The 13,370-nt window shown below is 42.0% G+C and overlaps 1 protein-coding gene across 1 annotated transcript in view; it reads right to left on the minus strand.

Annotated features, from left to right (window-relative positions):
- The window catches only part of LOC126295226 (DEAD-box helicase Dbp80-like), a 123,734-nt gene that overhangs the window by 73,177 nt on the left and 37,187 nt on the right, over window positions 1–13,370 (minus strand). The window contains exon 4 of the mRNA XM_049987571.1: window positions 6,796–6,898. Within this exon, the coding sequence (XP_049843528.1) occupies window positions 6,796–6,898 (103 nt within the window). The remainder of the gene's footprint in view (window positions 1–6,795; window positions 6,899–13,370) is intronic.

Below are 13,370 nucleotides of genomic sequence, written 5' to 3' on the forward strand. Positions count from 1 at the left end.
AATATTGCATCTACCCCGACTGCCTTGACCCAAAGCTTTCAGTATTTCAAGTGAGAAAATTGCGAGTTTGGTTTCATGTATCGATGCTTTTGGAATCCATGATGGTTGGCACTGAGGTGGTCGTAATATGTTCCAAGATCCTACAACAAACTGATTTCAAGGATACTGGATGGTAGTTTGGTGGATCACTTCTACTGCCCTTCTTGTAGACAGGTATAACCTGTTGTTTTTTTTTTTCCCCCCCTCTCAAAGGGCTGGGAACAGTTTTTTGTTCGAAGGATTTATGGTAAGATTATGGTTAGAAGAGGGGGGGATAACACAGCCACAAATTCAGTAAAGAATGTGGTAGGGATTTCATTTGGCCCTGGAGCTTTGTTCAATTTTAATGCTGTAGGCTGTTTCTCAACGCCACTGACACTAATACTTATTTCATTCACCTTTTCAATGGTACAATGATTAAATTGGGCTATTCTCCTGGGTTTTCCTTTGTCAAGGAACATTTGGAAACAGAGTTAAGCATTTCAGCTTTTGCTTTGTTACCCTAAATTTCAATTCCTGTCTCATTCATTAGGGGCTGGATACTAACTTTGGTGCCACTAACATACAACCAGAATTTCTTTGGGTTTTGTGAATTACCATTTGACAGTATTCTGCTACGGTAATCATCGAAGGCATCACACATTGCTCTCTTGGCAGTACATTTCTCTCCATCTTCTCAGCACTGACAGCTCACTTCCATGCACCACTGAGATTATAGCTGTTGTCCCAGTTCAAGTATTGCCGGTGATTATAATTTCTACTAGCCCTTTTTATAACAGAATCTCAGCTACAACTTTTTGTAACAAGGACCAACTGGGTTCTGGAACTGATCAGCTGACATAGATGTTCTAAAAGAACTGCTACAGTGTTCAAGATGTATAGTTAACAAATTCCAAGAAACAAAAATGTGAAATATTGAACAACTACATGATTAACTATCTATTGTACTTCTTCCACTCTGGAGCTGCATTTACAAAACTATGTAGAGTCCTGGAAACAAGCCGCTTAAGAACCACTTTCCAACCACTCTGGTAGAAGGAGAAGGTGCTACGCCATGTTAAGTCCCTGTCTCAGGGTGCTTGGGATTTGTAAGATTCCTTGCAGAGGCAACTACACCATCCAGCCTATCTGTACTCTTGCTAGCATCTGTGCATAACACTGTAGGGAGGGGGGGGGGGGGGGGGGGGTTAAGAGTAGTTGAGTAAATAAAGTTTCTAGGCACACTCTCAGAAATACAAACAAAATGACATTTGATAAAACTGAAACCTTGCCTCACACTTCCATACGATCTGATGAAAGTATCTGGATATGTATTAGTGGAAATTAATATGGTGTGTGTCCACCCATTGCCTTTTGCCAGCCCGAACCTGCCCTTTGACAGCTCGAACTCCACTAGAGATACTTTCAACACTGTGTCTGAATTTGTCTTTAGGAATGGCAGCTCCTCCTTTCTGAAGAGCCAAAACCAGAGAAGGTAATGATGTTGGATGCTGGGGTCTGCAGTGAAGTCTTAATTCTAATTCATCCCATAAGTGTTTTATTGGATTCAGGTCATCACTCTGGAAAGGCCTGTCCAATTCAGGAATGTTATGGTTCACAAACTATTGCCTCACAAATGTTACTTTATGATAGACTGCAATGTCATGCTGATGCAATCTTACTCTCCAAACAGTTTCTTTCTGCACCCACTGCACATTGATGTATTTTTGTGTTCATATCCATCCACATTTTGTGTCTTCTTAAGCACAATAAGGGGAACACACTAATTATGAAAATCATCTCTATACCATAACACTCTCTCTTTCATACTTCACTGCTGGCACTATACACGATAGCACAGTAACATCCTCCCAGCATGTGAATTCTCCAGGCTTTCGCCAAACCCTTATATGAGTTTGCAGGTGCAGGATATAGCACGATTCGTCATTCTGAATTATTTGTTTCCAGTCGTCCCTTTCCAATGGTGTCACTTTTTCCACCACCTAAAGAATCACTTAGCAGTGACCAGAAATGTGAAGCTCAAAGAGTTGTTCATTCACTGTATTGGATTCTTTTTAAATCCCTATGCACAATCCTTGTGTTAAATGGGCTACTGGTAGCACTTTAGTACTCATGAGTCACTCCTTCCACTCACTGTGTGTAATTTACAACCACCCTTCACAATATTCCACAGTTCTTGTCAGGACATGAGTGTTCTGTTCAGCTGTGGTTATTTCTTTACATTTCCACTTCATAATTACATCAACAGTAAATGTTGGCACCTTTAGAAGGATTCAAATGTCCCTAATGGATTTGTAATTCAGGTGACATCTAATTACTAGCTCACATTCGAAGTCACTGAGCTTTCCTAACTGACTTTTCCAGTTGTTACTGCTTTTCTACTGACAACACAATAATCTCACCTCTTTTTATACTGGCATGTCCACCTCTAGTGACACTTAGTGCTCAATCCTGCATCACATAGGGAGGTCCAGATACTTTTGATCAAATAGTGTACATACTGGGTTGCTATTACAAAGACACAGTAGAAACTGTAATCTACGAGAACAACTTCAACTGATACAGTGTACCTCTCACCCGTCACAGTAACAGTTACAAAACCGGAATCGCGCAGTTTCTCTAAGAAAAAAAGGCCCGATAACGGTAGATGTAAATCCAACCCATAGCGTGACTTTCTCGTCGTGCAGTGGAGTTTCCACGACAGTTCTAGGATTTTCGGTAGCCCAAATCCTGCAGTTGTGGGCATTGACAGACCCTCTGAGTATGAAATGAGCTTTGTCAGTCCACAACACGTTACCCAACCAATCGTCATCTTCCGCCATCTTTTGAAACTCCCACACCGCAAATGCCCTGCGCTTCACTAAATCGCCGGGTTAACAGTTCACAATGCCAATGGATTTTCTATGGATAGCATCGGAGGGTACGCCTAAGTGCCAACCAAACAGTAGTGTATGGAATGCCGGTGCGACGTGCGATTGCACGAGTGCTGACTTCCCCGCGCATAGACGAACCCACTACCTTCTCCATTTCTTCCTGAACTGTATCAGCAGCGTTACGCCTTGTGCTCGGTCGGCCACTACGGGGTCTATCGTATAAACAACCCGTGGCTTCGAACGTCGAAAACATTCTCGCCACAGCTGCATCTGTCAACCGACTTTTATCCGTTCAAATCCCCTTCCTATGGCGATAGGATCGTAACGCTGAACTAGCACATTCCCCATTCTGATAATACAACTTCACTAAAAGAGCCTTTTCAGGTAACATCAACCTGCTGTGACTGCTGCCGCATCTGATTTCTCTCTCATTACAGCTCCTTTTATACACGACTGTCATGCACAGTCACTGACTTTTGCTGTCCAATAAAACCCTATGTCATTCAAAGCATGTGTGTCAATTTTTACCTCTCTATCTACATTATTCCATGGTTCATTAAGTTTTCAAATTTATACTGACTTTCTGATCACCCAGTATATGAAGTTAAACACAAAAAAGGCATCGTGTGGACACACCTTTAGGATTAAAGGTGGAAGGGAAAGAAACCTGGAGAAGTAAGGGCACACGAAGACACACCAAAGGCACACCAGAGAGCAAAGACAGAAGGATACAGAGAAATGATAGCACGTCTCCGGTAGGGCAGGCAGGCCGGAGAAGAGAATACTGTAGAGCTATGAACAGTCCTGACAAAACTCTACCATCAGGTGAGCAAGATGTACGAGACAGGTGAAATACCCTCAGACTTCAAGAAGAATATAATAATTCCAATCCCAAAGAAAGCAGGTGTTGACAGATGAGAAAATTACTGAACTATCAGTTTAATAAGTCACAGCTGCAAAATACTAACACAAATTATTTACAGGCGAATCGAAAAACTGGTAGAAGCCGACCTCGGGGAAGATCAGTTTGGATTCTGTAGAAATGTTGGAACACGTGAGGCAATACAGACCTTACGACTTATCTTAGAAGAAAGATTAAGGAAAGGCAACCCTATGTTTCTAGCATTTGTAGGCATAGAGAAAGCTTTTGACAATGTTGACTGGAATACTCTCTTTCAAATTCTGAAGGTGGCAGGGGTAAAATACAGGGAGCGAAAGGCTATTTACAATTTGTACAGAAACCAGAAGGCAGTTGTAAGAGTCGAGGGGCATGAAAGGGAAGCAGTGGTTGGGAAGGGAGTGAGACAGAGTTGTAGCCTATCTGCTATGTTATTCAATCTGTATATTGAGCAAGCAGTAAAGAAAACAAAAGAAAAATTCAGAGTAGGAATTAAAATCCATGGAGAAGAAATAAAAACTTTGAGGTTCGCTGATGACATTGTAATTCTGTCAGAGACAGCAAAGGACGTGGAAGAGCAGTTGAATGGAATGGACAGTGTCTTGAACCAAGTATATAAGATGAACATCAACAAAAGCAAAACAAGGATAATGTAATGTAGTCGAATTAAGTCAGGTGATGCTGAGGGAATTAGATTAGGAAATGAGGCACTCTACATAAAATATAGACTGGCAATGGCAAGGAAAGTGTTTCTGAAGAAGAGAAATTTGTTAACATCGAGTATAGATTTAAGTGTCAGGAAGTCGTTTCTGAAAGTATTTGTATGGAGTGTAGCCATGTATGGAAGTGAAACATGGATGATAAATAGTTTGGACAAGAAGAGAATAGAAGCTTTCAAAATGTGGCGCTACAGAAGAATGTTTAAGATTAGGTCGGTAGATCACATAAGTAATGAGGAGGTATTGAATAGGATTGGGGAGAAAAGAAGTTTGTGGCACACTTGACCGGAAGAAAAGATTGTTTGGTAGGACATGTCCTGAGGCATCAAGGGATCACAAATTTAGCATCGGAGGGCAGCGTGGAGGGTAAAAATAGTAGAGGGAGACCACGAGATCAATACACTAAGCAGATTCAGAAGGATGTAGGTTGCAGTAGGTACTGGGAGATGAAGGAGCTTGCACAGGATAGATTAGCATGGAGAGCTGCATCAAACCAGTCTCAAGACTGAAGACCACAACAATGAAGAAGAGTGCAATAGAAGAGGAGAAACAAAGAGGTTTTGGGAGGCGGATAAAATGTAATCCACAAACGGACTAACCATGATCGTGATGAAAGAAGAACAGTTCACTAGATCACTAGTTCCTGACCTTTCTGAGACCATTACTCCCGAGTTCAATGAGATAAACACTACTTCCCCTCCACCCCGACCATCACCACCATAAGCCTAAATAAACTTTCTTTCAACACTGCCGTTTTTAAAATGATAAACAATAAATGATATTATGTTTTTGTAGCTTCCTTTTAAGAAACATTAACTATTGATCAATGAGACAATTGGAATTGCTTATTTCTAACAACACTAATTTACATAATGACAAAGCAATTCTCAGTGAATTCTCAAGGCATCATAACTGCTACCAACAACTTCCTTTTGGAAAAGGCAACTGACTATCTACATTAAGGGTAGACACCTGTTACAAAACATGATTGAACAGCACAATTCCTCTCCTTACTGAGAACTGCTTCACCTATGGCCTGCATATCCATTTAAAATTAACAAAATTTAAATTTGTGCACTACATTTCTTGTTACAAATCACTTGATCGCAGGACTCCTTACATCCAAAGTGGCAGAAATTTGAAGTCTTCGAGCAGCGAATGCTTTGCATTTGACCACCACCAGTACTAATAACGATTAGGACAATAATAATAATAGTATGTAGCACTACTGCATTGTAGTAGTCATTACATACAATGAGGTGGCAAAAGTCAAGGACCTCCACCTAATATCATGCCAGACCTTCTTTAGTGTTAGTGCAGCAACTCGATATTGTATGGATCCAACAAGTCTGAAGTCCCGTGCAGAAATATTGAGCCATGTTGCCTCTATAACTGCCCATTATTGCGAAAGTGCTGACTGTGCAGGATTTTGCACACGAACTGACGTTTAAATTATATCCCATAAATGTCCGATGGGATTTATGTCAGGCAATCTGGATGGCCAAAGCATTCACTTTAACTGTCCAGAATGTTCTTTAAACCAGTTGTGAATGATTGTGGCTCATTGAGACGGCACATAGTCATCCATAAAAATTCCATCATTGTTTGGGAATATTAAGTCCACGAATGACAGCATATGGTCTCCCAGTAGCTGAACATAACCAATGATCAGCTCATTTGCACCAGGGGACCCAACCCCTTCCATGTAAACACAGCCCATACCACTACAGAGCCACCAACAGCTTACACAGTATCTTGTTGACAACTTGGATCCACAGCTCTGTGGAATCTAATCAAACTGAAATCTGGGCTCATCTGAGCAGGCCACAGGTTCTCTGTTGTCTACAGTCCAACTGTTACGGTCACGATACGAGGAGAGGCACTGCAGGCGATGTCGTGCTGTTAGCGAAAATACTCGCGTCTGTCGTCCGCTGCCATTGCCCATTAATGCCAAATTTCGCCACAAGGTCGTCGTACGTTCCACATTGACTTCTGCAGTTATTTTACACACTGTTGCTTGTCTGTTTGTGGAAAATGGGAATCCCTGGAAAGCAGAAGACATTCTTTTTGCAAAATACTGGTGACTAATTCTAAAGAACTGGCATTTGGGCCTGACTGCACAACATTCTACTGTCACAAATGTACATCTCCTGTAGGGATTGCGAAGACAAGATAGGGGAGAACAGGGTTCACATGTAACATATACACACTTGTTTTTCCCTCAGTTCAGAGAGACGCGTAAGAAGTGCGAGTGCTGCTGACTTACCTGAGGGTAGTTCTTAGAAGGGTCCACCCTGCTCAACATCGCCAAGACAAATGCCGCCGTCTTCCCCGTACCGGACTGCGACTGTGCGATCATGTTCTGGGGGCTGAAACATGTAAAGAGGCAAACTTTCAAAATGTTCTCCAAATGCTGTGAGTGCAAATCCTCAGCTTCGTACAGAACTTCATACACTTACTGTTTACTACTGCCATTATTTTCACTATGCAGACAATGTAATACATAAATAACAGAGGCCAGTTTCAATTTATTATTGTAGTTGATTCTGTCAGGTTTTGGACCCAACACCTCAGTTTGCCACTGCTGCTGAGAGCCACCCTCACCCTGAGAGCAGTGAGTGTGCAAACCGATCAGCCTGTGTCTGTTACAGGATACTTCCTGAAAGAGAGTGTCACTCTGGAATTGGAGGACAAGAGAGTAACTGACCAACATCATGTGTACAGGACAGGCAGCAAAACCTACTTTCATATGTAAACAACAAATAGGTGGGAAGTGTAGTGACTGAGTAATGATACATTATGGAGTCCCTCAAGAATCTGTCCATGGTCCTTGCTACTTCTCATACACATTAAGGATTGGATTGGATTGGATTGGATTGTATGGGGGGGAGGAGACCAGACAGCGAGGTCATCGGTCTCATCGGATTAGGGAAGGACGGGGGAGGAAGTCACCCATGCCCTTTCAAAGGAACCATCCCAGCATTTGCCTGGAGCGATTTAGGGAAATCATGGAAAACCCTAATCGGTGTAGCCTGAAGTGGAATTGAACAGTCATCCTCACGAATTAGAGTCCAGTATACTAGCCACTGTGCTACCTCACTCAGTCATACATACAGTGTGTAAACTTTTAGATGGCAGACCTCTCCCTAGTCCTGAATCAGTAGAAGTCGGTAAAGGTCGGGAGGTTTCGGAAGGCACGCAGTTTCGACTGCTGCCAACATTATGTAGCTGACTGTGTTGGACAAGGTAGCCATTGTCGTCTGCTTCGTTATTGTTTTGCGCTGTACCGTTCTGCGTGTTTTTATTGTGCAACTATGCTAAACATTATCAAAATGAGTGAAGAGGCAGTTGCTGGCCCACCTCTGGAGTCGCCAACAACCCCTACCGGTAGGCCTACGGTTAGAAGGACACCAGTATTGCGTAGCGATGCTCGCAAAATTATATTGCGTGTGATTGAATGCTGCGAAGAGGAAAGGGAGCAGAAAAAATTGCTTCACCCCATTTACAAATCTTCAGTGAGAGCTGCTACATACACAGGACAAAGTGTGCGTAGCATTGGAAGATTCAAACAGTTTTCCAAGAATCATCCTAGCGTATCACCACAGACGCCTGGCAAGAAAAGGTGAGTTTCCGTTTCAGATATTTCGTTCGCGATTACTTTGAAGGAGCCCCCTATTTAGTCCAAATTACCTTATATTTCATTTTTCCATGCTACCGTACTGCTTTGTATGGAAACCACCACTGGTTACTGTATTATTTCGAAACATTTTACTATATGACCTGTTTAAGTAAATTAAATTTTATAATTAATAATAATAATAATAATAATAATAATAATAATAATAATAATTAGTTTAACATTGCAGGGAATGAAATACAAATTGCAAGCAGTGAGAATCGAACCCGGGTCAACTGCATAACAAGCCTTTACCTCAGCAATTGCGCTACGCATGCTACAGTGACCTAACTGTTGAAACATTATCCATTACTCTTTTCGGGCATTCGTGGAATAACTAATCAAAGTTTCATTGCAAACAGATGAATGGTTTGTGAGCGCATACTTGACAAATATATATAGGGGAACAGCCATGGGTACCAGGATGACCCCCTCGTATGCCAACCTATTTATGGGTCGCTTAGAGGAAGCCTTCTTGGTTACCCAAGCCAGCCAACCCAAAGTTTGGTACAGATTTATTGATGACATCTTCATGATCTGGACTCACAGTGAAGACAACTCCAGAATTTCCTCTCCAAACTCAACTCCTTTGGTCCCATCAGATTCACCTGGTCCTACTCCAAATCCCATGCCACTTTCCTTGACGTTGACCTCCATCTGTCCAATGGCCAGCTTCACACATCCGTCCACATCAAACCCACCAACAAGCAACAGTACCTCCATTATGACAGCTGCCACCCATTCCACATCAAATGGTCCCTTCCCTACAGCCTAGGCCTTCGTGGCAAACGAATCTGCTCCTGTCCTGAATCCCTGGACCATTACACCAACAACCTGAAAACATCTTTCGCATCTCGCAACTACCCTCCCGACCTGGTACAGAAGCAGATAACCAGAGCCACTTCCTCATCCCCTCAAACCCAGAACCTCTCACAGAACAACAAAAGTGCCCCACTTGTGACAGGATACTTCCCGGGACTGGATCAGACTCTGAATGTGGCCCTCCAGCAGGGATACGACTTCCTAAAATCCTGCTCCGAAATGAGATCCATCTTTCACGAAATCCTCCCCACTCCACCAAGAGTGTCTTTCCGCCATCCACCTAACCTTCGTAACCTCTCGGTTCATCCCTATGAAATCCCCAAACCACCTTCCCTACCCTCTGGCTCCTACCCTTGCAACCTCCCCCGGTGTAAAACCTGTCCCATGCACCCTCACACCACCACCTACTCCAATCCTGTAACCCAGAAGGTGTACACGATCAAAGGCAGAGCGACGTGTGAAAGAACCCACGTGATTTACCAACTGACCTGCCTACACTGTGAAGCTTTCTATGTGGGAATGACCAGCAACAAACTGTCGATTTGCATGAATGGACACAGGCAGACAGTGTTTGTTGGTAATGAGGATCACCCTGTGGCTAAACATGCCTTGGTGCACGGCCAGCACATCTTGGCACAGTGTTACACCGTCCGAGTTATCTGGATACTTCCCACCAACACCAACCTATCCGAACTCCGGAGATGGGAACTTGCCCTTCAATATATCCTCTCTTCTGATTATCCACCAGGCCTCTATCTCCGCTAATTTCAAGTTGCCGCCACTCATACCTCACCTGTCATTCAACATCATCTTTGCCTCCACACTTCCGCCTCAACTTACATCTCTGCCCTTACTCTTTGCCTTTAAATATGTCTGCTTGTGTCTGTGTATGTATGTATGTATGTATGGATGGATATGTGTGTGTGTGTGTGTGTGTGTGTGTGTGTGTGTGTGTGTGTGTGTATCCTTTTTCCCCCCTAAGGGAAGTCTTTCCGCTCCCGGGACTGGAATGACTCCTTACCCTCTCCCTTAAAACCCACATCCTTTCGTCTTTACCTCTCCTTCCCTATTTCCTGAAGAAGCAACTGTCGGTTGCGAAAGCTAGAAATTCTGTGTGTGTGATTGTGTGTTTTATTTATTGTGCCTGTCTACCAGCACTTTCCCGCTTGGCAAGTCTTAGAATCACACACATGACGATTTCAGTTTCGATTACGAACAACATTTAAAGCGAGTTTTACTTCCAAGCCTTTCATCTGCTTTTGTGTAAGCATGACGCACAATTTGTAGTGCAACTGGTAGGCGTGCCTTGTCACCCCCCCCCCCCCCTCCCCTCGCCAGCCAATGCTTGCTTCCTCCTCTCCCAGCACTCCCCTCACAAAGCTGCCGTCTTACAGTTAACACACTGTATTAACAAACCACTTCTGTCCGCTGACAGAGTGAGCAACTTCACCACGTTTGCAGAAGTTACGAGAATCCTGATTTGCAATCAAATGTTTTGCGCTCCTAGAGACAGATGTCAACTAGTTTGTTGCACATATTTGAATCTGGTTCATAGTACATTCACTAACAGTAAACCTTAGCAAAACCCACTACATCCAGCTCCACTCTAACGACAAAAGGTGTTGAGAGAGTTTGTTATTGCGAACAGACGTCAGCAGATACAGAGAGGATATTGCTCAAAACTCTTATGCAGCATGCTTAGTTGGGAACCTCACTTCTTTCCTGTACTGAAAGGGATTCACTCAGCATTTGCCATTAGAATAACTCACGATATTGCAGGGAGCAGTATCTCAAAATCTGCATATTTAGGTCATTTCCATGCAATAAGTAAGTACTAGGAGATCTTAATGGGCACATGGTGGTTTTGTTAATGTTTTGTTTTAATCTTGTCTTAAGTATAATAAGGTCTGAAAAAAGTATTGATTGTACTCTTTTCTTTGATTGATCAAACCTGCATGGACTTGCATAAAAAATAAACACTCTCAATAAACGTTTTCTTTTTCCACCTTGGGCTTATTAATATTTATCAAATTATGTATGCAACGAAAAATTTACAAAATTATTAACTCACAGGAAATTAACTTAGGACTTTACAAATAAAGAAATTGAATATAACAATTTGTAATGAAGCCTGATACCAAGAATTTTAATTGAAGCAAATTTATCTGATAACAGCAATTCATCATCCCTACCCAGCTGCTACAATACTTGCCAAAAAGGCATAAAGCAGGTGGCGGTGTTGCTGCTCTGAGGCAGGGCACACAGAAGAATACTTCATATTGTAGACTTTGTAAATGGGTGGATTAGGAGAAGGCTACACAAGGAAAATCACAATAGAATTTACCATATATTTCACAAGTGAGATCTTTAGCAATGCAGTTGTAGCTGGCTAGTGCACCGTATCAATACAGTGATGTAATTCCTGCACGGCTGCCTATTAAAACTTAGCAACCAAGTACAACTATTATTCAAGCCACGACAGTATATTCGAAAGACCACAACAGTGTATAGCTCGTGCCCTGACTGTCAACACGAACCACCTATTGCTCAAAAACTGAACTTATTTCATATGAGAACAATGTACAGATTTCTCGCTAGCTGCCCCTGCACAGGTGCTGCCTTCTACTGTCAGTTTCTTGAATTATTTGTTTTATTGGTCTTAAATAATCTTTTTTACAGGCAAATCTATTGATGACGCATCGAACACAGGGCTCAAAGACTTGTTCCAAGAAGACAAGACAATTCACTCGCCAAACAAGCAGGAAAAAACTAAATGGTATCACCCTGAATGCAACATACCTCTCTGCATGCCAGAATGCTTCAGCTTTATCCACACAAAAGCCAATTGTGCATAAAATTGAAGAACTCACTTCAAACCTTTTTGGCAGGAAGGAGGGGGGGCAGGGAGGCAATAATTGTATTTTTTGACATAATCATAAAATTTTTAATCTATCAATGAACTACGATAAATATCAAAAATAATCGTTGGATCTTTTTTTTTTTTTTGGCTACATTATTGTTTCCAACAGATTGAACGCAAATGTACCAGTAATGATTTAAATGACAGCACAAATGCCTGGTTTTCTCAGGCCAAATTTTTCTATGTGGCTGGACCTCAAAGTATTGATGTTAGAATGTAGGCTTTCGTAGCTAATGTTTACTTCAGTCAAAATGCCCATATCAAGAGGCCACGAATGATACACTTAACTATTCCCTCACATTTTGCCTCTGACTGCAAGAGAGATCTTCAGAGGGTAAATAGGAAATGCAGTGAAGTCTTTAGGGCGATGCTGAAATTTAGAGGGCCACATAGAGGCCTCCAGCCTCTGTCACATAATGACAATTGTGTGATTATCTCTGGCTGAAACCATCGTTTTCAATTAAAGCACTCTATCCTCATTCTATTGGCACAAAATTGACACCCACATCTGATCTGTCTTGATGTCTTCTACTTTTCTGTTAAAATTATGAGGTCAGTTAATTTCTATGTCCGCCTATATGCACACACATGATAATGCACTGTCTTTGCTAAAATGCCTGTCTCACTGCATTTTATTTTGTCATTTCTATCTCAGACAACAGACTATTTGTCACTAAGTCCCAGAGCAGGTTCCTTTTGTGATCAACTAACTGGGTGTTAACACTCTGTCCATGTTGCAAATGTGTATCTGCCCAAAGCAACATCAAATTTTTTAAACCTCAGGTGTCATTAGCCAATGCCATCCATCTTTTGTCATTCTTAAGTATTCTTTCATCTTCTAGGTGGTTCTGAAGATAACCTCAACTCCATACTTGGCCAACACTTTCCTGTTACAATCTTGTTAATAAAACTGGAGAAAAACTTTCCCAGATGAAGGCTGCTGTTGCTTATTAGTCCTGGCTTCCACTCTTTGTGGACAGTGTGTTCGCTCCATCTTGTTATTGGAGTGACAATTCTTCTAAAAAGCTGATCTTATAAGTAAACTGGCTCTTAAATTTTATTAGACCTGCCTGCCAAGGTTTGTTTTTGTCTTGACAATGGTTGGATTTCTTATGGAGGTTTCAACCAGTGCGTGTAGCTATACAGTGCACCTCGTAGCTTGAAGTCACACGCACTCATTTGATCACGGATACATCAATGCTCTGCTTCTCCATCGTAAATTGAATTTCTGTATTGATATTGTTGAAATGTCCAAGAAAATACCCGAACACATCTTCACGCTGTGTCCACAGCACAAAGGAACCACCAGGGTTAGAAGTATGAAAACAGAATTTCCCTATATATTGTGCTAGCTGTCAATGTAGGACCAGTGAGATTGCATCTGCAGTGTCATCTGCTTCTTGTAACAGCTGACGACGAATGT

This window comes from Schistocerca gregaria, chromosome 11 (genome assembly GCF_023897955.1).
Source record: "Schistocerca gregaria isolate iqSchGreg1 chromosome 11, iqSchGreg1.2, whole genome shotgun sequence".
Lineage (NCBI taxonomy): Eukaryota > Metazoa > Arthropoda > Insecta > Orthoptera > Acrididae > Schistocerca > Schistocerca gregaria.